At 38.9% G+C, this 25411-nt stretch overlaps 1 protein-coding gene across 1 annotated transcript in view; it reads right to left on the bottom strand.

Moving 5' to 3' along the window:
• MTMR7 (myotubularin related protein 7) overlaps nt 1–25411 on the bottom strand; it is a 92210-nt gene that overhangs the window by 24280 nt on the left and 42519 nt on the right. The window contains exons 5-7 of the mRNA XM_081046560.1: nt 18684–18812; nt 12511–12645; nt 3576–3708 (exon numbers count right to left, since the gene is read on the bottom strand). Coding sequence (XP_080902686.1) covers nt 3576–3708; nt 12511–12645; nt 18684–18812 — 397 coding nt within the window. The remainder of the gene's footprint in view (nt 1–3575; nt 3709–12510; nt 12646–18683; nt 18813–25411) is intronic.

Genomic DNA, 25411 nt, shown 5'->3' with positions numbered 1-25411 from the left:
TTATTTTTCTAGGCATTCTCTCCTACTCTTTCTTTATATATATGATTTACCATATAGTAAATCAGAGTATTCGTACAATTTTACAACCTAAATTTTTTCACTTACATTATCCACATTCTCTCATGTTACAATATGCACATATATTCTTCACATTTATTATTTTTAATGGATATATTTTCTATCAAGAGACAGAGCAAATTAATCAGTCTATTATTGCTGAATATTCCTATGGCTTCTAAAATTCTATTATAAATAAAACACTACTATAAAAATAGGCATGCATATTTCTTTTTAAAAACCATATTTTGGATTAGTCCCTAAGGGGAGGCAATATGTTATGTCTCTCTAAGCCAATTTAAATAACACTAGAAATAGTTAAAGCACCAGTTTTACCATATTATTTTCAGTCTTGAATATTTTACTTTTTAAAAACTAAGTGAGAAATGGTACGAGGTTTTAACTTCCATTTCTTTAATTCCCAAAGCAAGTTTAAATGTTTTTCTATAAATGTATCTGTTTCAACTCCTTCCTCTTTTAAAAATCATCTTAAATTGAGTTGTCTAACCTTGCTGAGACTCAGTTTCTTCACCCGTAAAGAGCAGGTAATACCACAGACTGCACACTATTGCTGTGAAAATCAGATACAATCATTGAAGTGATATGCTGGGGAAGCCTGGCACATGGCAGTTGCTCAAGTTTTAGTTAAATGAATAAATCAAAGAGTAAGGGGTCAGGTACATAGAACCACACAGCGGCCAACAATATTAATCTAACAGTCACGTAGAATCCAGGCACTAAACAGGTGGTGGGAAGAAAGTACAGTTTTCTAGGCAACACCCAAAAGTTGGAGCATGTGGATTGAAAAAGGAGAAGGATGTCACTGCAGTGATGCCTTTCCCATAAACACCTACCTACCTTGAAAACAGATATTTGCAAAGAGGCATTACAGTGTCGCACAGCCTCAACAAGCCTAGAAGTGAAATTCATTCTATGTGTACCCCTCTACCTTCCTCTCAGTGATTTCCTCCCCACCACCAAGGGTGCCCTAGGAGACTTGTACCTCCACATCTAATGATAACAATTTCGCTGGCCTTGGAAAGAGCCCATTTCAGGCTCTTCTACTGACTGTTTATATATGTATATATGTAAAATCAATCATCCTTTTCTTATTTGAAGGAAGAACCAATTATCTATATGATCAAAAGGGGAGCTACTGTGGAAAGCACTTGATAAATTATAAAATTGCTATATTACTGAAAGGAATCATTATCTGATTGGGAGGTACGACTACCACAAAACAGTTTGATTTAGAGCTTACAAATCACACAAAATTAAATCAGCTCTATAATAAAGGACCTACACACGATAGGAACTTGGTCCTAGATTATAGTTTCTGATGAAAAATCCTGCAGCTCTTGCTCACAGACAAAACTATTTGCAGCCAGAATGCAAACAATTATTGTCCTCTGTAACTCTCAGTATCTATTCTAATAATATCAATAACAGTGGTGTAAAAATAAAACACCCAGAAGTTAATAATCATGAATGAAATGTACTATTCCTCTTCCTCCCAAATGACCAGGACTCAAGCCTCTAATGCCAAGGACAGCTTTTCAAAGGAGGAAACACCTCAGTAGGTGCGTCTGATTGCATCACTTCATCAGCTGAGGCTTCAGAGTGGTTTATAATTTACTTGGTAAAAACAGATAGTCAAACATTGGTCAAGTCCCCTGAAAAGCATCCAGAAAGCTGTCCTTGCTCATTGCACTGAGCTGGAAAAGTGATGCAGAAGACCATAATCTCTTATGAAACAGAGAAGAACCTGCCCTCTGGACCTCAGTGTGCATGTTGTTTAGAAACAGTAAGTCTGACCATAGATATAAGGACAAGAAATGGTTCCCCATAAGAACCAAATAAGTGCTCACTTAAAAACTAAAGTCAAAATGATATGTCAGCAGGACTCTTAGGAGCTACTTTCTGCATAGAAGAAAATGTATGTTCTCGAAAGTCAGATTATGAAATTACGAAATGAAAAATATAAAGCATAGCAATCTATATTTTTTAAATGATTCTGATTATGGTGAACACTCTTCATAGTAACGTTAGACTATCCTTTCAATAACAATACAAAGCAAGTCCAATTTTTTGACTCCTAAAAAGCAAACTGCTCAAGATAATCTCCAGAAGTTTAAGAAGCTCAAACAGTCAGGCCCAGGTATTGTCACTGTGACCTGAGACGTGGCAAATTTCCCATGGAAGTAAGATGGAGCTGCCTCTGGGGCTGTGACTTTTTCAGATGCAGGACGAGATTCCTTCTAACCATTCAAATGCTCAATGTTAAAGTGTTTGCAACCAGGGGCCTCAGATTGTCGATTTTACAGGCTGTCATGGCTGGAAGAAACCATTAGTCCAATCCTTTCATTTTATGGCATGTAGCAGAGCCCCAGAGAAGGGAATGGATGTGCTCAAAGTTTCACAATGACTGAGATGACCCAGGAAATCCAGGAAAGAGGATGGACATGAGGCCTGTGTGACACTCAGCTCTCTCCTGCCCCACTGTTAGGCTCTTACTACACCCTGTTGTTCTGATTAATCAGAGAACTGCCTAAGTCACTGAGGGCAAACGTGTCTCCTGGAAAAAAAATCGTTCGGCACTGTGTCCCTCTTCATTCCAGACCCCACATTTCCTATTCAGACAGCCGCTTTCCTAGCACTCAGCTCCCTGTCTCCAGGGCTTTCCCCCCAAGTGCAAGTGCAGCACTGACAGCCTCTCCAGGTTCCCAAGGCACAAATCTTCCCCTTGCTCCTTGGTTTCTACTAGAGCCAGAAGTGGAGGACCGTGGTCACAGATTCCTCCTTGGGCATTTGTCCTCACAAGGACCACAAACAGTCAATGAAGCTGGTTTTGCTTGAAATGCAGAATTTCTGCTAATCAGCTTATGGCTGGTTTGGCCATATGAATGACTCTCCTATGTTACATACTTGGTCTTTGTAATTTCCTTTCTGGTGAGTATGTCAGTCTGTGTGTGTGTGTGTGTGTGTGTCGCGTTGCACGTGACTGTGAAGTGAATGGGGGTGATTTATGTGTGGGCACAATGCCATGGTTACTGCTGTTTAAAAATGAGGATTGGGACTCCAACATCCTTCCTCCTAATGGCCATTCAGCCACTCGGACTCAGTTTATGAACCTCCTCCATATAAGATCAGTGGGCTATTGCTTTAACTGAAGGATTGCTCTATCTCCAAATGGCCTCAAGTGTGGATCAAACTAAATTATAAAGGAGAAAGAAAAAATATCCCTGGGCACTTTTATCTCAGATGTTATATACCACTGGAGAGTGCCTTACTGTTAACCAAGTGACAAAATCACTTCATGATGACACCAAAAATACGAGAAAGGCTGTTAAATGTTTAAAGAGTCACTGCAATATGATATCCTTCCCAACGTACCCCACCGACGTAAACGGCATCATTGTAAAAACACAGTTTTAAAATCAAAAGACTATCTTATTCCATGTTGGCATTAAAACATTTAACTGCATTTTTTAAATTCCATGCATAAGGAAATGGTTTACCTTCCAGCATTTTTTGCAGACTGTTCCTCATGACATGGATGTTCTCTATCCCGATAAACTGAAACTTGATGTTGGAATAGTTGTCTTCATTCTCGTAGCCTTTCCCTGCAGCGCGATTTGCCATGGCATTAAGCTGCCATGGACAGCAAAACAGAACAGTCACCAGTTATATTCAGCACATGAAACAACCAAAACATTTCATGGATGTCCACAAAAGTATTCACAGTGAATGTTTTAAGTCACTGAACTTAAAATTGTGCATTGTGCTGAACTACGTAGTTTCAGACCCTGAGTGCTGAGTTTGTCTTCAACATAAACTTGTTGATGTGGGGGACCTTTTCTGAGCTGGGAAGAAGCATTCTATGGATAAACCCTTCTGGAGATGCCTCTCGCAGTTCCCAGTCACTGCCGAAGTGAATATGGAATTCTGTCACAGAGTCAAGTTGCCCTGATTTAATACCAGACATTACAACGTGCAGGTTGACAGAAGAATATCAGCAGACACAGCCGTCAACATAAAAGGTCTGTAAGTCAAATGATTTCTTCCAGTATTGTACTGCAATTAAGGCCACCATCCAATAGGAATGGTTGCATCATTCCAGTTTGCCTGCAAGAATCCTGCAGACATCCAGTTAAACCTTGAGCAGGAACCACTGAGTATAAAGAAGAGGGCATGCAGATGCTAAATCTCAGAGGCACATCTGCCAGCTACCTTATTTAAATCTAGAGACCAATTACAAGGGCTTTTTGATCATTTTGATTACCATTATTTTGTACATGAGAAGTGGGGGTATCCTTGTGCAAACAGGTTTCAATACTAAAGGACTTTGAAGAAATACATTTTTTGCCCTAGTCCTGCGTAACTAAAATCAAGAAGGGGACAAGTCCTGCCGTAGCTGGGAAATACAGATTTCTAGAATGGAGGCATTAATGGTAATACACAATTCTTGCTGTTTGGCTAAGTGGGTAATCACGTCCCAGAAAACTGTATTCACTGGCCATTCTCTTCCTCTGCCACAAAGGGCAGAGGGCTCTCCCAGGCAGAGAACTAACACCAACGACTCACTGCCAGAAAAAAATGTCAGTTTTTAGGACCACAATGCAGTACTGGGTGGCATTAATAAATGCTTTTTGAAAAGCTAAGTTTAAAAAGCTAAATTAAGTTAGAAACATACATTCTTTGACCCAGATCTCCAACTTGTGAGAATCTAACACAGTTAAAAGTACCAGCACCTAAAGATAGATGTCCAAAAATGTGGTTTATTGCAACTTTTTTTTATATAAAAGCACAAAACTGAAAACCTATGAATATTTCAATAGGGCTATGACCAGATAAATTATAATATATTCATGCCCTGGACTACTAATAGTACCAAGAAAAAGAAAAAGAGAAAGAAAGAGCGAGAGAGAGAGACTGGAAATTGGCCCATGTTCAATGAAAAGATTAAGCTATAGAATAATAGTCATATAATTATTCCATTTTTTCTGTAAAAACAAACCAACCTACAGATATATATTTATGTTTATGCATGTTTGATTAAGCAGAATAAAAATGGAAGACTAAGAAATCAGCAGTAGTTACGGCAGAAAGATAGAGGTGGCAAGTGGCAGGGGGACACTATCAGTGTTCCTCTAGATACTCCTGTATTCCTTGTTACAAAGAAGATATATGAGGTTTGTGATTTAAGCAACAGAAATAAAACATATTAGAAGTGAAAAAGAAAACATGAGAGGGCAGCCATCGCCATAAAGAGCTCAGGCTGGCACATAGGTCATCATCACATTCTCACAGTAGTCCTGCTCCATGATTTAGTACATGTGACATCAGCTGAGGCACATTCGCCCCTCAGGACACTGTTTCCAGTTTACAAAAGAGTGTCCCCTTTCTCCTAAGCATGCTATGAGAATAAAGGGTTTGGCCTTAATCAAGAAAAAATATTAAAATAATGTTATTTTTAAGATAACTTATGCCCATGCTTTAAATTTTTTAAATATTTTAAGGGGAAATTTTTTCTACAATTACTTTTAGACATTATTACTAAGAAACTATTATAAAATATCACTGATTTGTATAACTATTTTCCAAAGCCGTTGGCTTATTGTTTACAAGTTTTTTACTAGGATACTTGCAAGTAAACTTCGGCTACATGGACCTTGGGTTTATTCTCTCTTACATAATTCAAGTTAAGCATACTCACCACATACTACAGAGACATTCTTTTGAGACAGTTCAATAAAAAAACCCAAAATACTATTACTATTATTATTATTTTAATCTATAATTGCCTCTGCTCATATTTTTTAAATAGTTGACTATCTATGACTTGGGAAAATTTATTGGTAGTCTTTAAAAGCAAAAAAGCAACACAAGATGGCCTCTTGAAAGGGAATGGTACTTCTCATCAAGAACAGAAGGTGGCACTATTTAACCTACCATCCAAAGGGTACTTTCTAAAAGTTTCCACACATTTCACAGAACATTTCATAGTATGGCAAAAGCTGAACCCTCAAAGCAGAAAATACAGTGATGTAATTAACAAAAATGCAAGAAGTGATAGTGTCCCTTACATAAACAAAACACTATTAGGAAGTCTAATTTGGTCTGTCTCTTTGGCTGAGAACTCCATTTAACAACTAAAGGAAAAGCTATTCATTTCCGCTCCTAAAAATTCTCAAACAGATAAAACAACAGAGGTAACTGCATTTAAGTTTCAATTTATGCTTAAGGAATACAACAGACAAATGAAAAGTGGGACTGGAAAGAATGTCCTGTTTTCTAACCGAAGATCACTCTGCTTTGATAATCTCATCATCTTTGGGTGCAGAAAAGCTCGTAAATGAAACAAAAAGAACCCATCATTTCTCAAATAACACTTCATGAACACCTACCGTGTGCCAGACACTGAAAAAATAAAATGATGACCAAAACTGTTCCTCCCACCATAAGCTTACACTTGAATGTGTAAAGGAAAGCACATAGCACCAAAGAGTAACGGAAAATACCCACCAGGACTGGGCAGAAACTGAATGACTGGTAAAAGGCAGTGACAGTGGCAGCAGTTCAAATTGGGAACAGCCCCACGTGGCCTAGGGGATCAGGGGCAACGTGTCATGAAAGAAGGAGCACTTGAGATGGACTATAATCCTCCGGAAAGATAGAGAGAAAAGGAAGGGTATTCCAGATAAAACAAAAGAAGGGAAGAAGTGAGGGACAAAAATCAAAGGAGCAGGTGGGTATTGGAGAGCCAACCAGTGCGAACAGAGTGGAAGGTTCATATATGGTGGCAGTAGCAAGAGAAGAAGCTAGAAAATATTTAGGGTCCTCTACTAAGAGGCCCAATTAAGCTTAGACTTCATCTGTGGCAGTAGAAAGCAACTGAAAGATTCTGAGCAGGTAAAATTGAAAAATTGGAGATTCAGTGCCCGTGACACAGAAGGTCCACTGGAAAGGGATAGAAGAGGTAAGCTCCTCAGGGAGCTTGGCTGTCTTGTTTATAACCATATCCCCATGCCTCGACCTGGCAGGGGACAGTCACTCAATGAAGATTTATTGACTGGCTGACTGACACAACAAATGACTGAATAATGGAATGAAGTTGAGAGGGTTAACAGGACAAGAAAGTTAAGAAACAGAATCAGATTCTTCCCCTAACCCTAAACCAATCAATAAACACATGAAAACCATGAAATCAATAATAATCTTGATATCAAGTTAAAGGTCAGCCTGCTCACTATCTTAGTCTTGGCTTCTAAAATTTCAGCAGAGTACATTCTATACCTGAATAATGATAGGACCTGATCAGTTGTGGGAAATGAGAATAGAAGTTGATCTTGGCAGCAGGAAGATTGGGCCACATCCTAGTACAGAGGGTCAAACGATGGTCCCTTTCTCTCTGTCTGTAACTGGTGAAATGAAGAACCTTAACATGTAAAATCAACATGAAAATATATGATTTTATTTCGTGCAACTACTGTCTACAACTGTGCTATTCAACACCCTCCTTTTCTACCCCCTAAGAACATATTAGGCAGAAGTAAGAGCTTTCAGATGACACTCAGGAAATCATCATCCAGTTCAATTTAAAATTCCAACCCCAGATGTGATGCAAAATTGTCTCTTTCCCTCATTACAGGCTCTTTGGACTGGTGAAGGGTCTGCTCTGGTACTTCTTCCTTTTCCCCCTTCCAGGCTCTATCTGGCTTTATCTAGGAGGGAAAAGAGAAGAGGTAATATCTCTTTACAAAGCTGGACAAGACTGCAATTCTCTCTCCATCGGTTGTCGCTGCTTCTCTGGTTAACACTTACTGACCATCACTGTCCTCTCTAGCCTAAGTATCCACATGTTGAGTCTCCTACGGCATATCTGTGGGCTCTTGGGGGCAGGAGGTACACAGTTCACTGACATGAGAGCCACCTTGTCTTTGGCCTTATTCCAATCCCCTCAGCTTCCCTTCGCAGCATGTGACCCACAGTCACTTGCCGCTGGGAGCCTCCATGGGACAAGCCCTCTCAGGAGGGATAACAGTAAAATGGCTCATGAACAGCATCATTCCTCAGTGTCCACCTGACACATGGGAAATTCCTCCATCCTTATCCTGCCAAAGACAGCTGTTCCACTGCTGTCTCTCTCCAATTCCCTTTCCCCTGCTCACTACCAGTGGTGGCCATCAGCAAGTATGCTACACACACAGCCCACTAGGAAATGAGGCCCAAGATTCTCCTCTTTCTGGCACCCCAACCCTTACAACTGATTATCGCAAATCTCCCCTCACATGACTCCGTGAATAGAAACCACCTAATTACTGATTCCTGTAATGAGAGAAGAAAAGAAAAACTTCCAATGTGACAGATTATCTATACAACGGAAAAATCACTTACAAGGTGAAATGAGAAGCCATAACCGCAGAGCTGCCTTTGGAGAAGAAGCGAGGAGGAAAGGCTGAGTGTTAGCTGAGGCAGGCGCCTGCCTTACCTCCCCTTTCTCTTTATAGCTCCCCACTACGTCCCAAGGAGCTGGCGTCAGCACAGCGCACAGCCCTTCTTGCTCCTCTGGCCCTGGCCTGACTTTGGATGAGCTTGTAGTGGGTTCTTCAGCTCTGAGTCTCTAGCTTCACTGAGTCTGTGCTCAGAGTGGGCAATGCTTCTGGGCCTGACAGTGGACACAAGGCTCCCTGGAGATTTTTGTCAACAGGCAGCACCTGTGGTCAAACAGGAGAAGGGGCTTTGGGGTCAGATAAGCCTGGATTTGAATCTGGGCTGTACCCTGAACTAGGTGACCTTGGGTGAATCATTTAACCTTTCTAAATCTATCGTATCCATAAGAAGACCTTATCCATAAGAAAAAAAGAACATCTCCTAATTGGCAAGATTATTATAAGAATTAAATGACAAAGTGCCTGGCATTTTTACAAGCTCAGCAAAGTCCCAGAACAAATTAATAATAAAGTCATGAACACAACTGAGACAAAGTGAGTTATCTCTCATTTTACAACTCAACAGCTGTGGCATCAACACAATTTCATATATTTTTAATGCACCAAATCCTAGCAGTAATTTATGACCTCAAGGGTGTAGTATTTTTGAGTGGATATTCAATACATGCTGAGGATCTCATTGCCTTTACCTCTCATGATTTTAATGTCAGCAAGCAATTCAGAAGGCTTACATCTGAACAGGCAGCATCTGGGGCAAGCCCTTCTCAAAGGACAAGAATGATCCCAGCAGCCTCCTAACCCTTCCTCTTTTTAATTAAAACTGTGAGCAAACCTGGCCAGTGCCCCATGTGCCACTGCCCACCATCTATAACAAATATGAACTCAGTCTCCTGGCTACCAAGGAAGCCTAACATACTCTGGAACAAAAATCAACAGACATGATCTTGAGAAGAATGAAAGCGCTAAGCAAACAGTTTAAAATTCATGTGGAGTGTGTGTGTGTACACGCATGGGTAAATATGAAAAGAGGGCACAACTTATAAGAGACACCAATTTTCTTTACTGGATCAGCATCAAACTTCTTATTTGCTGAGAGTAAACACACTTAGTGCTAAATATACCACTTCAAATCAAATCCTTTGGATTAATTTATTTTAAATCTGGAATATGCCTGGCTCAACAGCTGCCACATTTCCCAGGAAGTTTATATAACATAGCACTCACTTGCATCACTGGCCCCTAAATCAGTAGGCGACTCTGTTTGTCTTTATTTAAATCTGGGAAAACACTATAGGAGAAGGACTTCCCAATCCAGTAAAGGCCCTGACTTTCCTTCCTTCCTTGTGTTGTCTAGTCTTCAGTATATGTGTCTAAGAAGCAGGTATCCACCATGTCATTTCTGATTGTTAGGAAGTTCAGAACAGCTCCACTGACTTACACAAACGGTACAATGAAGATGAGGGAAAGCAGTCAAGGTTAGAAGGAAGGGGTTAAAGGATAATGAGTCAGAAACACACACACACACAAATCAAAAGAGCAAAATAAAAGTCAGAGATTTTTCTGGCATCTTTCAGGTGAGAACCTTCAAGCAAAGACTGCTTTTTCCCCAGTCAGAAACGCATATTGTATATGTTGTGCGTTGAGAATTTATCTAAAAAAAAAAGGAAATCCTTTACATATAACCTGCTAGAATATGGTCCAGCAGCAATTATCTGTTTTGTCATTGATCTCCACGACTGATCTGCTGATCTGGCTTCTGAGAGTAACTCCAGCTTCACTGTCCCATAGCTACACTTCCATCAGGAGCGGAGGGAACTGTTTTGAGGTCAAGGGTATGAGTAAGGCAGTGATCTTACACCAGGAAAACATCAAATTAAGTGATCCAGATCATGAATCACAACATATAATGACATGAGGGAAGCGGTGAAAATTGCCAGGGTCTGAGTGCCTACACAACGGACAGTATCCAGTTCTCATTATTTTTCATATCACCCAGGAGTACTGAGTAGGTCTATTCTTAACGTCACTATTCTTAATGTCACTGTATACATTTAAGTGACTTGGGCTGTTGGTCATATTTCCTCCAGCCTGTTCTAATATTTCTCACGTCCTTCTGTTCTTTTTCAAAATAGCCTCATTGACATATAATTCACATGACATACAATTCATCCATTTAGTGTACAATTCAGTGGTGTTTGGTATGTTCCCAGAGTTACATCATGTTACATGTCATGTTACATCATGACAATCTATTTTTAGAACATTTTAATCATCCCAAGAAGAATCACTCTACCCATTAGCTGTCGCCGCCCCCATTTCCTCCTGTTTGCCTAGTCTAAGCAACCACTGATCTACCATCTTCTCTACAGATTTGTCTGTCTTGAACATTTCATATAAATGGAATCATATAATGTGTCCTCTGTAACTGAATTCTTTCACTTAGCATAACATTTTCAAGGTTCATCCATGTCGAACCTATAGCCAAATAATATTGAATGGATATACCACAGTTATTAATCCATTCTCAGTTGATGGACATTTGGTTGTTTCTACCTTGGGGCTATTATTAATAATGAATAAATATTAATGTACAAGTTTTTATGTGGACATATGTTTTTGTTTCTCTTGAGTTAGGAGTGGAATTGCTGAGTCATATAGTAACTGTGTTTAACATTTAAGGTTCTTGCTCTTTTAACCTTTTTATGATTAAAAGATTTTTCAAACTAAAGTTTATAAAGTAAAGGTTTCCTCTCACCCCACAGGACAAACCACTGTTAACAGTTCAGTATACATACCTTCAAATTTTTTTCATTGTGAAGAACAATATATAATTTTTAGAATGTAATTATTACATAAATAGGATTACATTATACATATTTTCTGTTTCTTACTCTTGTTGCTTAACAGTAAATCTTGAACACCTTTCCATACCCATATGGAAAGATAGAGCTCTGTGTACCTCTCTCTTTCTCATCAGTCATAGGTCCAGGTATATTTTCATTATTGGCAAGAAATTACAATGCCAAATATATTAATTAAAGGCCATTTTGCTCTGTCAACTCATTTTGTACTATATATTTCATGAACTTGTAGGTAATTTTGTTTCCACATATTTACTGGCACATCTCTCTGGGGACTCCATTTGTTGACTGGCTTACAAAAAAATGGGTAGAAGGAGTAAAACTGGAAATTATACTGAACCTAATATTAACTAGAGTTAAATGTAAAAGTGAGTGAGAGGTAAGTGTGAGATGGACTGGCTTACCCCTTGATGATTAGATCTATTATTTCCTATTGGTTGTTTTATTAAATTATAGCATTAACATATGAACACAGGCATAATTATAAAATAGTATTTTCAAACAAGGGACAAATAGAAAGTTCTCTATCTCCCCCAGTCCTCCCTTCTCCATAGAATTTTAATAGATTGGTGTTTGTCCTTCGAGATCTTTTTCTATTTTAACAAACTTTTTTACATTCTTATAGTTTGGTTTTTTTGTACATAAACACAATAGCATACATATTATTTTGTGACTTTTTTAACTTAACATTGTATTTTGTAAATCTTTCCAAGTCATAGATAAAGGTTACTTCAAGCTGAATTTGAAATAATGTAGCTGAACACCTCACAAAAATTGAACTGCAGGAGCTCCATAGTAAATGTCATATTGTCCGAGCAGATAAGGTCATTTTAGAAATGAACCAAAAACTTATTTGGTGTATTTAGGAGAGCGATCTCCAAAACTAAACTGCATGCATTTGATGTACTATGTACCCTGCACAATGTTTGCAGCAGGGGAAATATCCAAAGTACCTGACTGAGGCAGGAGCTTAAGACACCCAGGAAGCAGCCAGGCAGGGCAGCCAAATGCTGACTGTGCAGAGAGAAACAGCCCCTTTGCAGATGAAGCAACCTGAGCAGGTAGTCACTTAGCTTTGCTGTGGGTCTAGTCTCATGATTCAGAGCTGCAAAGTCATGCATCAGAATGGTGACACTTACCTTAGGCCGAGTGTCTACTACGTAAATGAAGTCGCTTCCTGGATTGGCTTTCCTGATGGCCTGGAGCATCTGCTCATCCTCCAGGCACCGAGCGCTGAAGCCTGACAGGGGCTGGCTGCTCCGACAGATGGAGGCCTGAGGGGAGAGGCCATGGCAACACAACAGCGTCAGGCAACTGTGCAAGTGGACCCACCAGAGACCCGCTAGGCTACCTACACAACACTGGCTTGTAAAAGTATCATGCTAATGCCTTGTGGAAATCAAGGTTACTTTCTTTTTAATTCAGGTCAAAGAAAACAATGCAAGGGTAGGCTGTGCAAAAAAGTTCTCTGTATAAGAAATTAGAATATGTAAGGATGTTTGAATAGGATCCGAATTATGAAATTTAAAGCCATTTAAGTCATCTACTTTCCTTTTCATGGGTAGTGTCTCATTTTCCTGCTGAAGGTAGAACTATAAAGTCAGTAACTATTCTAAAATTTATAGGCATTAATGGCAAGACTATAGTAAAAAAAAAAAGCAACAAACAAACAAAAACATATTTTTAAATATTGTCCATCATTTTTCACTAGTCCATTTAAAAACATCAGAAATACTGAAAACCAGTTGATTCCTAAATGTGGACGCTTTCACTGGCTGCTTCTGGCTGTGGCACCAAACAGCAGGCACAAGTCTAGGTTGACTCAAGTGTGTTAGAAGCAAGGGGTTTCTTTGAAATCAATCTGCATTCTATTCTGCAATTTCCCTCTCCAGCAATTCTAACATATACAATAGCATAAACATCTCCCCAAGTTCTGCAGAGACAAGTAGAGATACAACTTCACAGCTACAAAACTTAAATTTAAGTGGCAAAGTCCTTTTTATGGATTTAGATTTTAACATTTAAATTAAACTCAAATCACCAAACACAATATAGGAATGACTCTTTCTAAGAATCTACACTGAGACCACGAGACCACTGTGCAAGAGGATGGAGGCAGCAGTGGTCACTCGGGAAGAGAACCCTCCAGCTTTGGGCCAGCAGCAGCAGGAGAAACTTTCACTGAAAATAGTCCCGGCGGAGCCCACTCAGGGCCCCTGCACTGCAGGGCTCTATCCAGGAAAAGGCACCCTAGCTCTGAGTTCAAGCACAGCTTAATTGTCCCTAAAGCTCAACCCAGGACAAGTTAGCTAGAGTCTGGAATTCTCCAGAAAAAGGTGGACTTTGGTATTCCCCATCAGAGAAGGCAGGGACGTTTCTCACTAACTATACCATCCTTCGGCTGAGGACCAGCTGGCAGGACTGAGACTCACAGAATAGCTAGACCCATAGCTGGGCAGCCGACTGAGAGTTCCAGCACCAATCTGTAATAGAGCGGGGCAGTTAGTGAGGTGCTTCAAGGAATTCGGGGCCTGCAGCCTGGCTCAGAATTCAGGAGGGCCGTGCACGGGAAAGTGGGAAGCAAAGCAAAGGGCCAGCAGAGTTGCTCCAGGGTTAATTCTTGAGCTGTTGGCAGCAAAAGTCCAACTGCCATGTGGAGGAGAAAGGGACCCGAAGGTCCAAACAGGGTCCAGGAGAAAAAAAGGCAAAGTGATAGTAGGAAACAAAGTGGGTTGGGGAACAAAAGGCAGCTGCTTCCAATGGATGGAAAACATGTTGCCACACATGGCTTTTCACAGTCCTTCATCCAGCGGCCTGTGTCTTCTGGTCTTCAGAGGGGTCAGGGTTTGTCTGCCACCGTGCTCTGAGGGAATTCTGACTCCAGAGAAAACAATTTTGAGCTGGCTTTATCTGACACTTTACTGGGTTAAAGAAATAAGAGTTAAGGACAGCTACTACCAGGCAATTTCTTAGATTCTATCAGAAGAGTTAGATGGGGAAGGGAACATATTTAAATGGTGAGAATTTGTCTGAGAATGCACACTCCTCACCTCAACACACTGAACTACTGGGACTCCACCTACGAAATGAAGCCAGTAAGTGACAACTATTACTATTACCTTCAGGTTGAGAACAGCTAGCGTTCAGCAAAGGGTTAAGTCATAACAGAGTTATACTATGAAATGTGGTCAACACATTAAACCAGATATATTAAACAGACTACATTTTAATGCTTTGTAGTTATATTGTCTTAATAATCTACAGATATGCTCAAATAGAATTCTTCAATGGCTCAATGACTGCTAGCATATAGTTATCAATTTTGTACAGAGAAGTAAGTATTCTCTAAGTGCATTTGTCTACCAGATAGTCAGTCTATGGAGAGAATAACACCATTTTCTGGAAGCATTACTTACTGATGCCAGTCATCTGAGAGTAAAGAGAAAACTCCTCAATGGTAAACTGTCGTGAGAGCTTCTCATTTATGATACTACTAATAATTAAAGTAGCCAACATTTTTTGAATGTTTACTATGGGGTGGGTAGTAATACAAGAAATTTTCATATTTTTATTGAATCTTCCCATTTACCAGATACAGTAAGATTGATTATTCTATAGATCAGGCAACCAAGACACAGAGAGGTGAAAGGTCACACAGCTAGTAATAGGGAAAGCCAGGAATTGAATCCAGGCAAAATATTTCCTGATCCTGGATTCTGAACCAAAATAATACAGCACCCATGAGCAAAAATAAGTCAGGAAGCATGATCCAGAATTAAGATGTAGCATTCAAGAAGATCTGGTTTTTATTCCAAGATTTGCTTTCACTTGCTATATGATCTTGGGTAATTTATCTATTGTCTCAGAACCTTGGTTTTCTCATCTATAATATGGGGATAATAATACCCAAACTACAGGATATGATGAGGTACATAACACTCCTAGAACTGCACCTAGCACATAGTAAATTTCAATAAACATTAGTTATAAAAGGAGGACAAGAAGGTCTGTATTTTTCTTAAGGAAAATTGCCTCTTTAGAAATCTTCCAGAATATGATTTCCCAGAGATTTGTACTATGATATGGGGAGACCATGCTATTAACAATTTAAAGCAAAACTGCTTTCTTAAAAATAATTAAACACTTAAGAAAGAACAAAGGCTACAGCAATTCTAAGGGCTTGTAAATAACAAACACAGGCTTCCTAACACGAGTGACATTTACACATCCCTAACCGTGATCTACAAAGCTGTTAATAGTGTGATATCCAAAGGGAGTCAGGATGGCTCTATATAGCCCATGTGTGTGGTTTAAGGCCTAAAATTAATTATTATGTGCTATCTCGACATCTGATAAAATTGGGAGGGCCTCAAATGGTCTAACAGCAAGTTCCCCTCCACTTTCTGCTCCCATGGATAAAGAGGTTTCTCCCAACAGACCAAGCATGGTTCCTGTTCATCCTGACTGGAGGGTTTCAGTTCCCTGCCAGCGGTGGAATTAGACAAGCCAATCACATCCTCCTGCAGGAACCAGGGGTCACCTCACCCTTCATACTATAAAGCCTGCCTACCACAAGCCCCTCGGGTCTCACTCGGTTCCTGAGTGCAGCCTCTGTGTGGCCCTGCCTGGCAGGCAGTGTCCTCCTCCCCGGGGCAGTGAATATAGCTGTGTAACTAATAAACTGTCTAGTGTCAGGTGTCATGTGTTCGACCATCCCAGTAACCTTAGGGCAGGAATACGAACCTCACCAACAGGTGAACAGGAGCTGATTAAAACACCCCGTATGGTAAAAGCTGACCCAAAGGGAATTATGTACCATCAGTGGGCGCATTTATATCAAAGGACCCTCAACAGGAATTCCAGTTCATGAAATGATGTTCGTTTCAAGCTTCTCTTTAATCTAATCACCAATTCCTACTACCCCACAGTAGCCAAGTCATCTCACCATCAAAATCTTAGTGTTCCTTTGGTAACGAAGTGATACGTGGGGAACAGCATTTTAACTAACAAATGTGCTCATCATTTTCATAAGCATAAATTCTATTGAGGTAGGAATACATACTCTTAAGTCTAAAATATCTAAAAATCACAAAAGTGAAGAAAGAAAATTATTCAGTAAAAGAAAAGATCAGTAAATTTACATAATTTGTATCTGTTTCCTTTTTATGGAAGACTGCTGGGGAATGCATGAGTTTTGCTGAATACTGAGAGCAGTGAAACACTGCTTTGATATTTCACGTGTCTTCCACTTAACCACAGAAATCCATCTTCAATAATATTTCCCTTTATAGAAATCCCTAGTCACGTCAGTAGCATATACATAATCAACCTTGATAGTAAAACCTAAATGTTGTATAAAACACACATCTGATCATTATTCTGAGTGCAGTGTAGGTTTTAGTTCATGGGGGTGGGATGCTTGTACGCATATGCACATTAAAGATTTCCCTGGGGTAATGAGATCATTAACTTAGAAACACATCTCTATGTGGAGCTTGTAAGAAGAGCTAAAACTTGAAGTATTGTCTCCTTTAATGTTTTCAAATACGGGAAATCAATTGTTTTAAACTATGACTGATTGCTGTATGAGTTCATTTCCAAGCCTGGAGATCAAATAAGAAGAGCACAGGTTGAGCGATGAGCATCTGAGGCAGTAGACGAAGAAGCTGGCCTGTGCAGTCTAATTGCTAACAATGCGATTCTACTCTGAGACCTCTGCACACTTGACCTTTACAATACTCACGCTGACAAAAAAGCAACAACAAAAAACAGTTCTCAAGAATATCAAAACAGAAAGTAAGAAGTAGGACAAATACTATGCTCACTTTTTAAATACACAACCCATCTCCACCTGTTAACAATGAAAGAATAAAATATCCCCGCCTCTCTTACTTCTTTATCATTAGATGCTACAAAACAGGTAAATGTTGCTGGCATCCTAATTTCAAGTACAGCATCAATCTGTAGTCATTCCACCATTTTTCTTTAAAGGAGATGCACATCTTCCTTTGCCTCTCACCGTTATGTAGGTTGAAATATATTTGAAGTCAAATAATACAGGACATTAATGAAATACTTGCCCTCATTAGACCCCATTTCAGAGCCTTATTTAGTTACTGAGTGTAACTAAATAAGACAATTTATATCTTTTCAACTAACAGAACTTATACAGCTAAATGAATATTTGCCTTCAAAGGAAGCAACACAGAAGGCTATGTGCTTGCTCTGGTGAAGCTGGCATAGCTTGAAGTATTTCTGGAAGCCTCCATTTAGAATCGGACACAGACCCTCCCCAGGTACTCCCTGCCTACAGGTGCAACCATGGGCCTGCACACTCACACACACCCGCTGCAATTGTGTACAGCCTCACTTGGCTTTGGATCCAAAACTCTATTATCTGTCTTGAAAACCGAACTTTTTCACCTGCCTCAAGTCAAATAACTTTTGAAGTGGGTGGCAAAGACCATTCTTGTCTTCCCAGATTTGTTTTCTTATCTTCCACATAATGGAACCACGATTTTTAGTTGTTCACATGGTTACCCATAAGAGTATATTTTCTCACCTGCCCTGTGCAGGTCTGAACAATGGATGTGAGCAGAAGTGTCACATGGCAGTTTTGGAAACATTCTTCAAAAAGCTGTGAGTGCATCATTTAGGCCTCTGGTATCCACCTGCTGCCAAGTGGAGGTGATGGCTAAAATCATCTCTTACATCACGTACTGAGCAGACCAGACAGGTGAACAGGCCTTGGGTCCCTGAGGGCTGAGTGGTTGAGAGCCAAGATAGCAGGCCTGGACTGCCCACCTTTGGAGTTTTATGTCAGAGAAAAAGTTCTCCTTATTAAGCCACTGTTACTTATTTCTGTTAGTTGCACACAAACCTAATTCTAGCTTTTACAAATAATATTAAAAAGTAAAACCCATTCTCCAAAAACAACGATTTCTTATGCTGAGGAGACTCAAAAAAAATGCGCCACTTAAAAAACAAGAAGGTGCCATGGATTTGGGGGCTTTTCTAAAGTAGGCATTGCAAAAGGTCTCTTGACGACCACTTAAAAGAGGTCACACTCAGATGGATGATAAAGTTTAGGTTTCTGACTCAGTCGGTCCCATTACTTTATTGTCAAATAAATGTGGAAGGTCAACTTCTACATGAGATAAGGGTTCGAGCCTAGTTGTGCTGTTCATATCACACAGCAATATCTTTAAGAAGAATTCAAACACACATGCAGAGCAGTTGGCCACTAGAAAATTCCTGTCGGTGATAAAACAAGAAAAGCATAGCATGAAACAAAAGCATGCCTGGGACTTACATGGTTATCTTTATAGTAGTAAGAAAGGGCAGGAAATCGCCGTCTGCTCCGGAATTTGGAACTCCCCACTATGATGTGTGCCGTGGCCGATTTGGGAACGTACAGTTCAGTCGGGTAAGAATCACAAACCTGTCACAGGAAATACAAGGGGCTTTTTAGGCAATCTAGTAATAATTAAACTCCACAAGGAGTTCTGTTCGCCAGACTTACAGGTTGCATATTTAAGTTTTCTTAACCAAGTTATAGGAGACTATTTTGAGGAAACCAAAAGCCACTTCAAAGAAATGAAATGCTGCTGATTCTATGAAATCATAGTAAAGGAAAGCGAAATACTCTTTAGCATCTTGTCCTTGTGCACTGTCCCTTCTAAGGGCTCTTCGCATGAGGCAAGACAGTGACAAATGAACATTTCTTTCATCCAAAAGGGGCAAATTGCAATTCTGTATCCCAGCAGCTGAGGAAACTTCAGTTGCCTGTTTTGACTGAAAGGTAACCTAACACTGGGAGGGAGACAACTTCCTAAACTGCAAGCACCAGTGGTGAAGTCTTCAAGTCACCATTCTGTCCCTGCACACACTGTATGCACTCCTGCCTCTGAGCTGGCCGTCAGCAGATGCCCTCCCTGGATACTCCTCCCCTCCATCTTCCCATATCTCAACCATTCTTCAAGAACTATCCCCCCTCCTTCAGGAAGCCTCCTCCCTGAACTCCAGGCTCATGGGAATTTTTAGATCTGACTTCCTACCACACAAGATAGCAGCTTTATTTTTGTTTCTTATGTGTCGATTTTATGAGTGGTGAGAAAGGATTTGCTCTCTCTCTGTGCATCCCGGCAGAGAAACTCTGGTGCCTTAGAATGATCTTGTAATTTAGTCAGAAATCAACAGTTTAGAACCTAGCTCTGATTTGCCAACTTCATGACCTTCTGGAAGTCAAAGCACACTGAGGGTTTGGTTTTCTGATCTCTAAAACTGATATAAATTAGAAATATTGTCCTACAGTGTTGACAAAAAGATCAAATCAGATAACACCCATGACGAAGGACTTTATAAATGATTAGGTCTGACAGAGATGTTAGTGGTGGCAACATTAATGTCAGTTGATTTGTTGCTAGACACGTATTTTGCTTTGACATCAGCCAATCAATCTTTTTGCAATGTGAAGATGGTTTAGATGGCAGTTCCCTGGGCTTCACCAAAGCAACTGTTCACTTCCTGGAAGTCAAGCATCTTCTTGGGCATTTCAAGAGGACTCCTCAAGCAGGTGCAGCAACAGGGGAAATGCTTTACCTGCATATCTTCTGTCCATCGCCGTCCCCCCTTTGCACTCTGGAAAAATGAGACTGAAGGGAATGCAAACCCACCACAAGCACGATCCAAGGCTGCACAGCTCATATACAGGTAGCCCCGTATAACACAGTTGTTAGGTTCCTAAAAAAGCTGTGTTATGTGAATCCGTGTTATATGAAACGAACTGGTACAAAAATGGAGGTTAGGTTCCAAAAATTTTAAAAACATACTATTATATTTTTATAATTAAAAGAAATATCTTTATTAAAGCAATTTTCACCAAAAGTATAACATGTTAATATGTATTAAATAATGTTTCCTTCAGCATCACTACTAAGCAGCATAAAACCAAGGGTGTTTTCTTTTTGACAAGATATCTTCATCCTCTGAGCTTAATACTCCATGAACCAAATGGACTTAAAATTCTAATAAATTTTAAAATTTTGCAGTCAAATCTGACAGGACATCCACGCTCGAATGAAAAATTTCAAACGAGATATCTTTTGCTCTTAAAAGCTCTTATTATGCTTCATGTTGTTCGGGCATTTCTCTAATTCTCAAACCGTGTTAGAGTGAAACAGTGTTATGGGATGCCGTGTTGCATGAGGGTTTCCCCCAATTCTCGAACCATGTTAGAGAGAAACCGTGTTGTAGAAGTGCCATGTTATACGGGGGTTACCTGTACATGGTTCTGTGATGATGCCCTCCCTTGCCTGCTTGCACTCTTTGTCACTGGAATGATGAGCAACATCAAGGAGGAGATAAAAGGCCCACACAAGTGATACTTCCAGGCTCAAAGTATAATTTCATCGTCAAAGTCATTTTAGGGAAGATTACCAAAATCTTGAACGTGGGCTCTGGCACTGACACACTGGAGGAAAATCCCATTCCAAGAACAGATGGCACCACCTACTTGGACCCAGAGAGCTTTTACTGGAATCGCTGCCACAAGACACTATGCTTTCTCTTTCCCCATGCAGATCTGTCGTCTGATCCTCGCTGAGTCAGCTAGACCATTACTATACAGACCACACCTGCCTGTCTGATGTTCAAGAGACATGTAGTCACTGCCCCAGACTAATAACCTTTTCTTAAAATAAATTTTTACAAGGAAATTGGTAGGTTTTCAGTCAGTTGGGGATTACCTACTTTCTTCTTTATAACAACACTAAGGAATGGCAAAGTTATTTATGATTCAATGAAATAAGAATAAGGAAGTAATGGGTGAGAGTTCTCATTACAATTATTACATACGGCCTTTTTGAATAGCAAAGAGATGAGCCAGGAACTCTGGAGCTCCTGCCAGGTCCTCTTGTGGCCTCTTAAGGCCAGAAGATGCCCAGCGTGGCCCAGATTGAGGCTCTAACATACACCCTGTCTGTGATGGCACCAAGAGAGGAGGTACACACCCAAAGCCCACTCCCCTTGATACTCTCGGCCCCAACCTACTCAGGGTCCTCTTTCTTCACAAGGAGCAGGAAGACCCTCTGCCTTCTCATAGCACCTGGGCTCTCTCTCTCCACAGAGTAGGAAAAGGCAGACCTTTGGGGTTGGCATGTGCAAGGACCACGCGCTCCACAGCCTGAGCCGAGGCATCAGTGGTCAGACTTCCACAAGCTGTCATGCTTCCTCTCTAGGAACACAAGAATGCCAGATACAGGGACTCCTGCTTTCCCCTGAAAACTGGGTCTAGGGGAAAAGACTCCAAGCATCAGAGCTTAAATACAAGGCATTCTGATAAGCACTTGCATGAGAATCTCTAAGAGGAGCTAAAACATCCTTGGAGGAAAGTTAGACTCATGGTGAAAACTAAGACAGATTTCAAGATACTTTTTCACCAAGCTGGAGAAAGTAAGCACATCCTACTTTCATGAAAGTAGACAGAACTTTCAAGTGGAAATTAAAATAACAAGCCTGGAGAGCATTGACTGCTGTCATTTTTATACAAGCTCATTCAATTATAGTCAAAATTCTGACAATGAATAGTGCATAGCACTATTCACTTTGCTTTTATGCCACCAAATTCTGAAACTATTCAAATGCACTTCACAATATTTTGTCTGGTTTGGGAAATCAACAGGAAGATTAGGAGAGAATACGAGAAGTTCAGAAAAGTGGAAAATGCTTTCCTTGTGAATTTTCTTTACACCTCCTGAGCCAATGAAAAGTGGATTAAGTTGAAATCATTTCTGCATAATTCTTTTTTTTATCAATAAGGAAATGATTTTCTTTGTCCTCCACTAAATAAATTAGCCTGCCTGGAATGCCTACATGTCTTGGTTGGCCTTGCCAAGAGGAATCTTTTTTTGTTAATTCTTTCACTCACTAAACAAGTTTTTACTGAATACTTATCATGTTCCAGGCATTATGTTTGGGGCTAGGGCAGTAATAAACACAAAAGAGTTGTTGACCTCTAGAACTTCACATTCCCAGGACTACTGATCTTTGTTGACCTGCTTATAACCTTCCAGTCAATGAATCTTCCATTGCAGGGGAAGAGCCATCTGAGACGGTATCCAAGACATCTTAATCAGACCTCTGTACTTATTGAGGACTAATCAGTCAACTGAGCACGAAAGTTAATTGTAAGGAACTGAGATACACCTACGTAGACAACTTTCTTCTTAAATATTTACGTCCTAAATTTTATTTCAAGGAATTTATAATGTAATTGGGAGAAGAGGGTATAAGCAGCATAAAATGACTTATATGCTGGGGGGGGTGCCAAAAAAATGCATACATATGATTTGTATTCATCTTTTGTTATTGGTATATATTGAGTGTTACAATTTTAATAACACTAATTTCCTTTCTTAAAATGTGTATACATTTTTGGCAGCCTCTGAATAAATAAAATGATACATAACACATAAAACATAGCAATGTGATCTATAGATGATGTATTACAGAATTATACACTTGAAAACTATGTAACTTTACTAACGATTGTCACCCCAATAAACTTTAAAAAAAACAAAACCCATAACTGTAAAGGCCTAACACAAACAAAATTTAAAAAAATTACTGGTTTGAATTATACTTTAAATTTTAGTCCAAGAGAAACAAATTAAAATTTTAACCTAGTAATGAATGTCAATTATTTTATTTAAATAAAGACAATTTCAAGAGTTAGGTACAAAAGGAATCTTAGTTTAGAGAGTTAGATTACCATTCACAGTGTCTTATAAAAAGGGAAAATAGTAATGATGATAGAGATGATGTTGATGATGATGATAATTAACCTGTCCTCACAAATAGAAAATGGCAGAACTGGTTCTGGAACCTAAGTTTTTGTCCTCCATGTATGGTTTTATTTCCACCATGGGCAACGGCTTCCTCCCCATCAGATGACATCACCAGCCCCACTTACCTCAAAGAATTTGTGGGAAGAACTCTTGGAAAAAAAGAAAAATAAACATTTTCTCAACCATGAGGTTAAAAGCCAAAGTAATAGATGAAGACATAACCTTCTCAAATGACTATTAGACATTTTTTGAAAGAAACAACTTTTAGTGTATTTCTAAATTGGTAATAAATAAGGATACATCATCTTTCTTCCTATTTCAATATTTGTAAAATCAGAAAAATCCCTAGGTTTTCATATTTCCTGTTTCAACACAATTTGTGCATTGTTAGTTTTGGTTTGCCATAGGCTACTTTTGAGAAGAAATGCTGAGTAACTCATGTTTTGCAGTCTTTACAGTGTGGGACTTAAGTGACTAAATATGAGTCATGTTTGTGGTGCTAATTCTAGAAGAAGAAAAAATCTCATCAAAAATAGGAAGAGCCTCCTTTCCCAAGAAAATATTATTCCCCAAGATTTTCTTCCTCACTCAAGGGTGTATCATATTTTCTAAAAAAGGACATCCAATTCCAATTTTCTTTACTAACCTTGAGTTTTTCTTTCTTTCATTCCAAGGCTAAAAATCACTGCAAATGTCAGCTTTAGCGTGAGAACAAACTATCTGACTCCATTAGTAAGATACTGTATAATGAATGAGACAAAAAGACCCCAAATGCCTACTTACAGTGTAAGGTTATGGTTGTCAGATTTAAGTGTAAGTATGAAGAAAATTCAGTATCATGAAAGCATCCATTCTATCCCAAATAATCTATAAATTCAAGATATTCAGAAGAATAATGTGAAAGGACCTGACCTGTAAAATATCAAGATTTATTACAAAACTATAATAACCATAATTATTAAAAATGTAATTATGGAAATTATATAGTGTCAAATTGTATCGTTAGCAAATATACCAGGATTTAAATATATATATATATATATGCTAAAACATGAAACAAATGGGAAAGATTGACAACTCAAAACTTCTGAGAATCAAAAGATGCACTAGGAACAGTATACAAGTATCTTCTAAGAGGAGATATTTGCAACACATATAAATGATAACAGATTATTATGTAGAGTATATAAGGAACTTTTACAAATCAATTAGAAAAAGACAACCTTATAAAAAAAGATGAAAAATATGAATAAGCAATTAACAGAAGAGTCGATTTGAATCACCAATTAACACAAGCTCAAATTTGCTAGTGAAGGTGTGCAAATAATACCACACTGTGACCCATTTCACACCAAGCAGATTGATATTTTTTTTAAATTTAACTGTATGATTAGTTAATAAAATCACATGGTTATAGAAATGAGTAATCTAAACGTCTAATAATTGGGAATACTTAAGTATATTATGTTACATTCATTTGATGAAATGTTATATGGTCATTTAACTGACTGATATGAATACTGTGTAACAATATAGAAAATCCTTATGCTAAGATGAGGAAAATAATCAGCATTCAAAATATGTGACCAGAAATTATCAATTAACAGGAGCTAAGACATAAATGGTCAATCAGCACATATCAAGCAAGAAATCAAAGCATACATATTAAGTTTAAATGAGAAATCACTTGTCCCACTATTAAGTTGTCAAAAGATATTTTTAAGAAATAATCTCTTGACTAGTGCGGGTCCCAAGGATCAAGCATTTTCATCCATAAATGTTGAGAATTTATATGAACTGGTATAACCTTTCTGCAGTTCTTTTTGACAATATGTCCAAAAATGTGTGTCTAACTTTTGAACTAGAAGTTCCACCTTTAGGAATCGGTCTTTAAAATAAAGTATTTTAATGTGGACAAAGGTATAGGTACCAGGATATTCTCACTATGTTATTTAAAATAATGAAAAATAACAATAATATAAATGTCTAAAAATTGGAGGTTAGGTAGATAGAATGTAATTTAGCCATATCATGTAATAGATAATGTTTCAAATAATATAAAATATATATTGACAGGAAAATACAATATGCTCTTGAAGAAAGACAGAACACAGGCATATGTAGTATGATTCCATTTTTGTTACACAAGTTTCTTTTTCCTAGAGGAACAGTTCTTTTTCCTCTATATTTTCCA

Source organism: Rhinolophus hipposideros (genome assembly GCF_964194185.1).
Source record: "Rhinolophus hipposideros genome assembly, chromosome: 4".
In the NCBI taxonomy this organism is placed as follows: domain Eukaryota; kingdom Metazoa; phylum Chordata; class Mammalia; order Chiroptera; family Rhinolophidae; genus Rhinolophus; species Rhinolophus hipposideros.
The sequence above is the reverse complement of the archived record's forward strand: the minus strand, read 5'-3'. Positions and strand labels throughout refer to the sequence as shown.